This window comes from Lucilia cuprina, chromosome 6, assembly GCF_022045245.1.
Source record: "Lucilia cuprina isolate Lc7/37 chromosome 6, ASM2204524v1, whole genome shotgun sequence".
Taxonomy (NCBI): domain Eukaryota; kingdom Metazoa; phylum Arthropoda; class Insecta; order Diptera; family Calliphoridae; genus Lucilia; species Lucilia cuprina.
This window is the reverse complement of record NC_060954.1, coordinates 42,815,740-42,828,363: the sequence shown is the minus strand read 5'-3', so window position 1 is coordinate 42,828,363 and position 12,624 is coordinate 42,815,740. Positions and strand designations below refer to the sequence as shown.

The window sequence follows — 12,624 nt, the reverse complement described above, 5'->3', positions numbered from 1 at the left end:
AGACTATACTATAGACCAGACTATAAACTAGACTATAGACTAGACTATAGAATAGACTATAGACTAGACTATAGACTAGACTATAGACTAGACTATAGACTAGACTATAGACTAGACTATAGACTAGACTATAGACTAGACTATAGACTAGACTATAGACTAGACTATAGACTAGACTATAGACTAGACTATAGACTAGACTATAGACTAGACTATAGACTAGACTATAGACTAGACTATAGACTAGACTATAGACTAGACTATAGAGTGGAATTGACTTTATATTAGATTGTATACAATACTGTAGTCTAGATTGTTGTCTATGTGATAATCTTCTATAATTAAAGCATACAAATTAATATTTGTATTATCTTAATGCTTTTTCTTATTTAAATTTTACAGACTGCTCCTGTTCAGCCACGTATGCCCCAGTCAATTGGAAATTTAAGATCAATGATGCAAGGTTAATATTCAGTTTAAATTTTTGATTTCTTCTTCTTTACTTCAGGGTAATAACGAGTTTTTCTTTCTTTTTTTTCACATTTTCCTTCTAATGAAGGTATTCATTTACAAAATAATCGCATTCCCTATACTGGTCTCCACTACCAACCACAACATCACCCGCATCATCAACAACCACCTCCGCCAATACCCACTGCCGTTGGCATGTCGGCAACAGCAGGTTCCTATAATGGTTTACCCGGTGTTTTGCCTTCAACAGTGTCACATTTTAATAATTTCAATCCTCGCTATCAAAGACCACCTCCACCCACACAATTAAGTGCCATCAATATGCCACAACCACAAATGCCACTCTCACCACCCAGACGCACTACGCCAGCTACTTTTAAATCCAATACTCTGACCGTAGGTCAAGTATACGATGTAAGTGTGAGTTTTGTAGAGAATGGTCCATTTTTATTTTCCGTCCAGCTGGTATCCCATCAAGATGACCTAACCGATATGATGAATCAAATTGAAAAGGTGCATTTGAAACAATTTAGTGAGAAACCTTTATTGGGAACAGCTTGTATAGCACGTTATAGCGAAGATGGTCAACTCTACAGAGCTCTTATAACCGGTGTACAACCTACAGCTTGTAAAGTGGCCTACATAGATTATGGCAATGCTGAGTTGGTACATTTTAGAGATTTATATGAAATACCAGATGAATTTCTTAAATTTAAAGCCTTTGCCTTACGTTTCACTTTATCCGGTCACAAGGAATTGGAACCTATTGATGATAGTTTAAAAAAAGCTTTCAAGGACTTGGTTATTTATAAGAATTGTAAACTAAAAGTTATGCCCTTAGAGGGTCCGCCACTGGTTCAATACTGTGAATTGTATCTGCAGGAAAAGAATATTTTGCATGTTTTAAAACAAATACAGAAAACACGTTTGGTTTATGCTAAAAATGAACCTTTACGTAACAACGATATAGTAGAGATACGTTATATTGATTCACCTAAAAATTTCTATGTACAAAAGGTTGACAATATACCAGCCTTCGAGAAGCTAATGGACGATATGTTTTTGTATTATAACAAAAATCAAAATGTACCCAATCACTTGGCTTTGGGTGCACCTTGTATCGTTAAATACGATAATGAGTGGTATAGAGCAGAGGTTATGCGTGCCGATTCCACAGCCATTATAGTCAGACATGTAGATTTTGGCTATGAACAAAAGGTAACGAAAAATCTACTCAGTACCATAGCAGAAAAACATTTAAAATTACCACGTCAAGCGGTGCAATGCTGCCTAAAAGGTTTCGAAAACAATGAATTGAGTAAAGATTTGGCTACCACACAATTTGAAATGTTGGCCGAGGAGTCGAATCGTCAAAGAAGATCCTTTACCGTCAAAGTATTTCGCATACAGCCCGATGGTGTTAATCTAGTAAATCTATGTACCAAAGATCTCAATGTTATGAAGAAATTATACAAATTATCAATGCCATTCGAACAATATTTAACACTGGAAAAGGAAGACTTTAATTTACATGCGGGTGGTCATCATGGCCAGAACGGTCATCACAAAACACATTCAGAAAATGGCAATAAAACACCTTCTATAGCCTCTTCCACGGATGTGGCCTCCATGCATTCAAGTAAAAAAGGTCATATACTTAATTCAACCACATTGCAAAGTGAAGAACAACGTTTACAACAGAAACAGCAACAGTTGCAACAACAACAGCAGCAGACACAGCAAAGGCAATATAATCGCAATAACAATGTTAATAATCAAAGTTATGCTACTTCGGTAACCACCACTGAATGGGACAAACAAAGCTCAAATAGTTCCTTGACTACTGAGAATAGAGATTCACGTTCTAGTTCAAGTGAATTTAAACAGCAGCAGGGACAACGCAGACAAAACTATTATAAAAATTATCCCTCAAATAGACAGCAACAACAACAACAGCATCAGCAATACATAACAAGTTCCAACAATTCAGTAGCGAGCGATAAACGCAGTACAACCAGCAGTTATAATAATCAAAGACCTTCATCGCTTAGTAACTCTAATACACCACCCAGATTCCAAAAACAACAACAACAACAAAATAAACAAAATTATCAACAACAACAACAGAATTCTCCACGCCAACATAGACAACAGCAGCAGCAACAACAACAGCAGCAGCGTCCACAAAATGCTCCACAGGGTTTTTCACAACAACCCAAACACAAAGATAATCAGTTAAATAATAGCAACAAGTCTTCCTCCTCAGGTAATACTGAAACTTCCAAAAAATCACAAGAACAATGTAACAAAAACAACATGGATAATGCTTCAGCAACTAGTACTCAACAGCAGCAACAGCAACAGGCCAAAGATAAAACCACAACCTATACATTTGTACCACTCAACAAAGCTTTCCCAGTCAAAGCCATTGAGACACCTTGTCGTGAGGAAGTTATTATTTCCTGGTGGATATCTCCACATCAATTTTATACTCAATTAAAATCACGTTCCGCAGAATTTGAACGTTTCATGAAAGATATACAACAATTCTATCATAAATTACCGCTACAACAGCTGCAATTGAAGGTGGGTTCGTATGTAATGGCACGTCAACGTAAAGACAACATTATCTATCGTGCCCGCATTATGGCCTGTAATCAAATGTTACGCAAATATAAAGTACATTTTGTAGATTTTGGTAATCAGTATACGGTAACTTCAGAGGATATTTGGCAAGTTGAAAAACGTTTTGCCGATTTTCCCATTATGGCCTATTTGTGTGGTTTCGATGGCATTGTCTCCAACTATGATCATCTTTATATTATAGATCGTATGGATAAGTATTTGCCACAGGGTGTAACCTTACAATGTGAATACATTGAAAAGAATAATCATGAACTATATTATGTCAATGTAAAGGTGAATAAGATATCGCTAAAACAAACTCTTTGTACTGAAGGTTTAATTACTGAAATATGTCCGGGTAAGTGTTAAGTTTGTTTTTGTTAATTATTCCATTTTAATTGTATACTATTTTAATGTTTTTTTTCAGAACTTCGCTTGGATTTACTGGCCGGTCAACAAATACGTGCCAAAATATCTTCCATTAATAATATGTTAAATTTCAAAATTCAATTACCTTTCTATGGCTGTAAAAATATCACTAACATTGAAATGTTATGTTCTTACGATGATGTACGTTTTGTTAAATCTAATCAGGATATAGCGCGCAAGTTTAAACAATTCTATGATGGCAAATCATGTGTTCTCAATATCAAGGATGTTAATGATAATAAAGTGTAAGTAGTTTTTCATTTGTGCCATTTACTATGTTGTTCTATGTTGAGTAATTCATCGGTTGTTTCTTTCGTTTATCAATTTCTGCCCAAGATTTGTTGGAGCTTCAAGTTTTGTTACTTTTCATAGTTTAAGTTTTTAAAATTTATCAGTTATTGAGTTGTAGTATGTAGTAAACATGTCCTTTAGCATGGCTACAATTTCGGCACGATAGTAGGCCAGATCTTCGGGAAATTGGGCAGCACTTATGGCGCCCACTTGTAAGTCAGTGAATACAAAAAAAAATCGGTTTTTTATTGAGTTGTACAATGAAGTAAACTTGTACTCTAGCACAGTTTCAATTTCATCACGATAGTAGGCATGTATAATACTACAATCATAAAGGGTAGGTAAAGGAGAGAATACTTCTTCTACAGCAGTGTTATATTCTAGTTCCTCGTTCTTGTTATGGACTTGTATTTTGGTGGTGCATACACATGTTTCCTCATTTACATCATCCTGTTCAATTTTGTAATTAAAACCGAAATGTGTTGTCATCAAGGCAGTGAGACGCTTTTGCAGTACTAATTTACTTACTTAGGAAGGTATTGACTTTAGACGACATGAAGTCGAAGTGTTTTACGTGAGTACCTGTCTGAAACTAAAAGCTAAACAACTTACCACCGCCCCTTTGTGTAACTTACACGTAGAATGCAATTTTTGTACATGGATGTTCCGGTCCATGTACAAGCATTTTGCTCAAGTACTCTAGCTATATAAGCTCTTGCCATAGTAGTTTCGTTGGGGAAAGATAGCTCTCAAGCACAGCTCAATCTACCCCGACATAATTTCGCCCAACCACACTATTATGGCTCTGTTGTTTCGGCAATATCACCTAGAGGGTCGTCATTGGTAGTCCGAAGCACGGATCATATTAATTGACAAGACTTTATTTCAGTGGTCACAAAGACCCACTGTGATAAGTTGAGCATACACTCAACCATGTAGAAAAATCGATAAATAAAATCCATCAGTTTATCCATTCTCTCTATAGAATGCGAGTAAGCATCAGAAAACACCAGAAAACTCCTTCCCGTAAACCCAATCTTTTCATTATTAGCTCAAATCTAACATTTTATTAATCCATAGTCATGCTCTGTAATTTGTACCGCTCCAGCATCCAGGAACGATAACAGAAATGTATCTTGAAAATCATACTTACCAGTCTTTTAACCAAGCACACTTGGGTTTCAACACAGCCACTACATGGATCCCTTCGGGCAACTGGTCACCTGGCCACCCGTAGTACCAAATTATATGGTGCTCTGGACCATTTTTTAATTCATCCAAGGTCAAGCTAAAGATTGTATTGTAAACACCAGTATATAGTCCCAGCAGACTAGAGGTACTGGTCGCACCTCTCTACCCCGGGATTGCAATACACCATGATGTGACACTCATCGTAGAAACATGCCCCGGAGAGAACTTTAGACGAAAGTTTAGAGCTGTGGGTATCGATGGATGAGCCGTTATGGTACTGCCATATTCTAATAAGAATATCTGGTAGCCTTTCTCAACCGCCAACACACTTTCAATACGTTCTCTGTAGTAACAGTCATCTTCGGATGAATAAGCACAACACACTCTGGCCATTTAAGTTGAAGTTTTCTTTATATGCTGGCAAGTTGAGTAGAGCCTTCTATACCATTTCCATTTTGCCCGAATTAGATTTCAATTGTATGTAGAATTGTAAGGTCGAAATGGCTTAAGAAATGACACAAGTTTTTAGCTGCTTTTTTCAAGTCCTCTTCGGGCAATATGCCACTGTTAACTTGTGGGGGTATTGTCATCATTTGCGTTTTATGATCCATACCTTGAAAGTTTATTAAAACTTTCACAGAGATTTCCTTCCATGTTCATGACAAATGCTTTAACTATGGCCGGTTGTTTGTCAGTGCCTTCATTAATAATATCAATTTTGTTCAGTCCCTCACTTTGATCTATCAAGGTATTTAAAGACTCTATGGCAATTGGACCAAATTGAGAATATTTAAGGGCATCTTCCAATTGGCTTTTCTTAGAGAATTCCTTAGTTCTATTAGATCTTGGGGTAAAGCCTTATGCTCTGTGGTAACAGCTTCATTGCCAAAGTCTACAAAAAGAACACGGTATTCATTATTGCCCAATATTTCCAATATTTTAGCTCTTGTATAGTTTGGAATCTTTAGGATAGAGGGCAGCACACAACTGCTATTTTCAGGGATTCCCTAACTTCTCCATGGCAAAAGTATAGACGTATAGTAATAGTGGCAAAAGGTATATAAAATAAATAAAAAGAATCAAGATGTGATTAACTACAATAATTTTTAAGAAAACTTCTTTAATCTTATAAAATAATTTCAATAATTTCAGTCTTTTATTGCGTCCTCTAATGCCGTTGCTTAAAGAAGATATACCCTGGTACATCTGTACGCCACCTATTCTATTGGAAAGTTTTAATGTACGCATTGTATATGTACCATCACCTTATCGTTTGTATGGACAAATTGTGGCCACTGAAATGGAAATGGCACAACTATTAGATGACATGTTTAATTACTATGAAAATGAAGGTAAGTTCTTAATAAAACTAAATATTTAAGTTATACTTATTATGTACTTTTAAACTTGTAGGTACTCTGCTTGAAACATTCGATTTGGAGCAAATATGTGCCGCTAAAGGCAGTGATGGCAATTGGTATCGAGCACGCATACAAAGTAATCAAAATGCCCAGGGTGCTTTTGAAGTTTACTATATAGATTATGGCAATACAGAACCGGTAGAGAAGCAGCTTTTAAAGAAATTAGAAGAAAAATTCTATTTAAATAAGAGTGCTTATGCTGTGGAAATAAATCTGCCGCTAAAAACATTGGCAGCCGATATGCAACAGAAACAAAAGGGCAAAAAAGCTGCAGGATCAACTGCATCCAATGAAACCGATATAGCTGTCATTAAATCATTGACCAGCTTAACTTTGGATAAGATAATCACTGTTAAGTGTCTGGAAGTTAAGAATAATCATTTAATAGCCGATCTCTTAATGCCGGATGGTAAAAATATGATTGATTTGCTTAAGGAACAAAAACTTATTAAATCGCGAGATTTGGAATTTATGCGCAAATTATTGGAGAAAGAAAAACCCAATGTTTTGGAATATATAGAATGTGTTGATTTAACCTTGGAAGATGAGGATGAGGGTGGCGATGAGAAAGCAAAAACAGGCAATAGAAGTAAACCATCAACGCCCAAGAAAAAGAAAACCAATAACAAAGAAGTTGAAGCAGAGAAAAAGACTGCGGTCGCCAGTCAAGAAGAAAAGAAATTGATTAAGCCCGAGGAAACACAAGAAAAACCTAAAGCGGCAGAAGTTAAAGCCGCCGAAATTGTGACAGAGAAACCCAAAGAAACAGCTAAAGTTGAGGAAACCAAAGCCAAAATACAAGAAGTTGTTGTTGAACCAATGCCAGAGCCTGTGGCAGAACCTGAACCAGAACCTGTTGTTAATCCTTATGCTGATATGGAACATGCTATATTAGCTCATTGCGATAACCCGGCTCAATTCTTTATACATCCCATGGACAAGGTTAAAGATCTACAGCGTTTGCAAGAGAACATACAAATTGTGGCCAGTTCTTTGCCACCTTTAATGCGCATTATCAACGGTGCCTACTGTATATCCATGTACTCGGTGGACAAACAATGGTATCGTGCTAAAATCTTAGATGCCGAATTAATGGTTTTACAATTTATCGATTTTGGCAACACTGATTGTGTAAACGATACTACAGATTTGAAAGAAATGATTGTTTTCCCTGATGTTGAACCTTTATGTATACCCTGCGCTCTACCCATACGTCCCAATGGTACTATCGACTGGCAGGATGCGGCCAATGCTATATTCAACGATTCCTATAATAAGGTTTTGGACTATGAGTTCATAACCCAGGGGGAACAATTCAAAAAGAGTTATGTTAATCTGTACATAGAGGGTGTTAATGTTATGGAGAAATTAATAAAGGATGGCTATGCCAAACCTTTGGAAATAGTAGATTCAGGAGAGAATTGTTTTATATCACATGTAAATGGTATTTCAGACTTCTATATACAATATGAAAAAGATTCTAAAGGCTTGGAACTAATCGAAATCTATTTAGCCGACTATGAGAAACTTAAGAAATTGGAAAAATTTGAAAAACACAAAATTGTGGCCGCCCTATTTCCCGACGATGAAATGTGGTACAGAGCCAAGTTGTTGAAACAAGTTGGCGAGGTTGGTTATGAGGTTTTGTTTATAGACTATGGTAACACCAGCATTAGTCCAGAGTGTCGTGAGATTTCTCAAGAAATCGCCGAATTGCCTCCACTCTCAAAGAAATGTGCTTTAGAGGTGCCTGCCAGCTGCACCGGCTGGTCTGATGCAGCTGAACAGAAATTTATGGAAATTGCTGATACTGGTGAGACTATATTCAGTGTAGAATTACGTGAGCCATCGCAACATCATGCCGTTGTCCATCTACTAATTGATGGTCATAATATCAATGATGATCTTGAGGAGTTGTGCGAAAAGAAACCTCTACCCGAACCCTGTAACGAAATGAATACCAGTTTTAACAACTCGACTCTGCACACCTCTGTTTATGAGACCGGCACTCTATACGAAGCGGTTATATCACATGTCAATTCTCCTTGTGATTTTTATATACAATTTACCAAGGATACTATACGTCTAGAAGATATGACACAATCTCTTAATACTTTGGCCATGGAGAAGATAGAGAATCCTTGCAAATTGCAGTTGTGTGCTGCCCTCTATCCAGAAGATTCCAAACTATACAGAGCTAAAATATTGGAAATATTAGACAATAATGAATACCGAGTTCTTTTTGTAGACTTTGGCAATGAAGCTGTTACCACAGAACTTAAGACTTTACCCCAAGATCTAGTAGAACTAAAGGAATTCTCTAAGAAATGCCAATTGGAAAATGCCCTTAAATATTCTCAATTTGGTCCAATTGCCACAGAGTCTTTCAATACCTTGATAGATCAATGTGAGGGACTAGTCAAAATCGATATTATTAATGAAGGCACTGACAAGCAGCCGGCCATAGTGAAAGCATTTGCCATGAACACGGAAGAAAATCTCTGTGAAAGTCTTAATAAACTTTTAGGCATGGATCATAAAACCCAAACGGTGACAATAGCCCCACAAGTTAACAGTGGCATATTGCCCGAAGAGGACTTGGAAAAGGCAGCCAAAACTTGTGTCATTTCTCATGCCATTTCACCCTCACAATTCTACATACAATTGAAATCTAATTCGGCCAAAATGGAAATGGTAAAGAAGGCACTACTCAATTTGCCAGCAGTCAATGAAAACCAAGAGAAACTGCAACAAACCGAAGTGGGAAGAGTGTGTTGTGCATATTCAGCTGAAGATGACTGTTACTATAGAGGACGTATAGAAGGTGTGTTGGCGGGTGAGAAAGGCTATGAAATATTCTTATTAGATTATGGTAATACCATAATAACCCAAGAAATACGTGAGTTACCCGAAGAACTAAGATCAATACCAGCCATAGCTCTAAAATGTCGTCTAAATTCTATACCTAACGGCGTGAGTGACTCAATATTAGAAGAGCGTTTTGCTGCTTTATTGGAAACACATTTCGGTGAAATTTACGAAATAGAACAGGATGATGTGGATGAGGAAACACGTGTACACACCGTTAAGCTGCAAGTCAATTACAAGGACTTGGCCGAGGAACTAGAAAAAGCCGTGGAATCTAATACTGCTGTAGAAGAAGTATTCTCTCCTTTACCTACTCTTTATGATTGTAGTATCATACATGTAAATTCTCCCACCTCTTTCTATGTACAATTAACCAAAGACGTTTCTCAACTAGAACACATCACCGATGTTTTACTAGATGCAGAAACAGAATTTCCTGTATTCACTGACTTACAAGTGGGTGCCATATGTGCTGCCCAATTTCCCGAAGATCTCGCCTATTATCGTGCCGAAATTGTAGCCCTGCTAGAGGATAACAAATGTGAAGTTCATTACATAGACTTTGGCAATAACTCAATAACCGATAAATTCTATAAACTACCTGAAGATCTACTTAAAACCGAAAGATATAGTAAACAATGTTCCTTGGACTCTACATGTCCACTGACACCCGAAGTTATGCAACATTTTTCACAATTTGTTGATACACGTTTCTCCGAGACATTCCAATTAGAATTTCTAAAAACATCCGATACTTTAAACATTGTAAGAGTATTCTATCAGGAAAAGAATATCATACAGGAAATCTTACAAATCATTAAAAACGGTGGAGTTGATGGAGCATTAATGAATGGTAATGCAGCTATGGATGATGATAGTGAAGAAATAGTTGAACAAACTAGCAGTGGCATTGGTAGTTTAAATACTAACGAAGCTCAAACAAATCAAGAGCAGTAATAGAGAAGAAAACAACCAAAAACATTGAAGACCAGTAAAAAATACTTATTAAAACAATCTTCTAAAGACATTTATATTTAATAACAAACAAAAATATGAAGATGATGACAAACAATTCCTTTAACACAAAAAGGTATTAAAATAAACAAAAAGCGATGTGGTAGCTGTTAAACAACTAAAACAAAATATGTATATGTATGTAAATGTTTAAAACAAATGTACTAAAATTTATTTGAAAGAATTCTTAAGAATTTTTCAAAAAAAAAAAAACTCATTAATGAATTGTGATTGAAGCTTTGAAAACAATTGAATCAAATGCTTCCAGAAAATGAAGAATATCATGAGAAAAATAGAACAAACTAAACTATTTTAGTTTAAAGAATGAAATAAATATAAATGAACAATGCAGCTGCTGTTCCAACGATAAAAAAGAAAAATTATTTAAAACATTTAAAATGTTAAAAATATTAAACAAACACTTGTTTAACATTGTTAAAGACGAATACGATTGTAAGAGAATTCTCTCAAATAAGAGGACAAGAGTAATAACTGAAGAAAATGTCGCAGAATAAACATAATCATTAATCAAATAATTTAAAAGTATTTGATAAAATTATCTCACAATTATGAACAATTAATTGAAAGACATTTATAGGACCATATATTATTACACTTCTACAAAAGGTATGTACTAATTATTAAGTTTTATTTTAATATTATTTAATACTGTGTGTGGAATATCTTGTAAGTGAAGTCAATTTTTAATGAAAAACTACTAAGGAATTTTAGCCGGACATGCTAACCCTACACAAGTTAGGTATATGTTTAATAGGTAAAAAAGTTCTAGTTTAGTTCTAGTTCAGTTGTAGATCATTTGTATACCAGTGTTACTTCAGTTTCAGTTCAGTTCTAGTTCGGTTCTAGTTCAGTTCTAGTTCAGTTCTAGTTTAGTTCTAGTTCAGTCCTAGTTCTAGTTCTAGTTCAGTGCTAGTTCAGCGCTAGTTCAGTTCTAGTTCAGTTTAAGTTCAGTTCTAGTTTAGTGCTAGTTCAGTTCTAGTTCAGTTCTAGTTCAGTTCTAGTTCAGTTCTAGTTCAGTTCTAGTTCAGTTCTAGTTCAGTTCTAGTTCAGTTCTAGTTCAGTTCTAGTTCAGTTCTAGTTCAGTTCTAGTTCAGTTCTAGTTCAGTTCTAGTTCAGTTCTAGTTCAGTTCTAGTTCAGTTCTAGTTCAGTTCTAGTTCAGTTTTAGTTCAGTTCTAGTTCAGTTCTTGTTCAGTTCAAGTTGAGTTCTAGAGACTAAGAGAAACAACTAAACTTAAAGAGTAAAATAAAATAACCGTTTATCACTGTTATCAAATAGAGAGAAAGAGAACTTTTGAAAGTTTTCATCAGAATGAAATTAGTCTCAATATATTTTTAAATATCATGTTATTATTGTTATGGTTGTCAAAAAAATACAACAATAATAATAAAAACTACAAAATTGATAACAAGCACGAAAGTCAAACTGTTATACACTAAGTGGTGATAATAGCTACAATCAATATTAATGCTGTTGTTGTTGTCATTTTATATGAAAACGTTTACTAGAGTGACATGTTACACTACTGTTGCTCTTATTTCAATCTCAACTTTACAATAACAATATGAATTGAAAATTCCGATAAATACAATTTATGTTTGTCTGCCGGTACTATATGATTTAAGTTTATATATATTTTTTTTTTTTGTTAAAATACGTATTTTTGTAGCAATTGTTAAGTCTATTTGTTTAGTTGTTTTATTTTCCATTAACAAATTATTGTTAATCATAACTTTGTTTACTTTTTTATGAGTTCTTCTCTTTAAATATTAAAAATTTGAAGTATATTTAAAATACAAATTACAATTGTGTCAGTTAAAGATAAAGTAGCAAATTGATTTTACTTTTTTCGTAAGTTAAAAGTGTAAAAATTTTGATAAAAATATGACAATTGTTAAGAGGTTTTTGTTCAGTTTTTTCTCGAATTGTGTAAGATTTCAGGAGTGTTAATAAGTCAAGCACGTTCTAGTTATGATATTTTGGTAATGTCGCAATAATTGATTAGAGTTTATAAATAGAGATATTAATTTTTGTACAATTTTGTTACAGAAATAGCATTTTCTTTCGATTCTAAATCTAAACCAAAGTTTTGAGTTTACATTCTACATTAATCGAAAACACTGCTGTGAGGAACAGAGTCATTTTCTATTCTAGTTCTATTCAGTTCTAGATCTGTTCTAGTTCTCTTCAATTCTAGTTCTGTTCTAGTTCCGTTCTAGTTCTGTTCTAGTTCTGTTCTAGTTCTGTTCTAGTTCTGTTCTAGTTCTGTTCTAGTTCTGTTCTAGTTCTGTTCT

General features: G+C 34.9%; 1 protein-coding gene across 1 annotated transcript; it reads left to right on the top strand.

Moving 5' to 3' along the window:
* Positions 1-396: 396 nt before the first annotated feature.
* LOC111684801 (maternal protein tudor) lies at positions 397-11,138 on the top strand (the record flags this gene model as incomplete). The annotated part of the gene is made up of 5 exons (XM_046954106.1): positions 397-463; positions 560-3,454; positions 3,524-3,770; positions 6,160-6,359; positions 6,421-11,138. Coding segments are annotated over 5 exons (7,242 nt in total), but the record flags the coding sequence as incomplete, so codon positions are not given.
* Between the last annotated feature and the right edge of the window lie 1,486 nt (positions 11,139-12,624).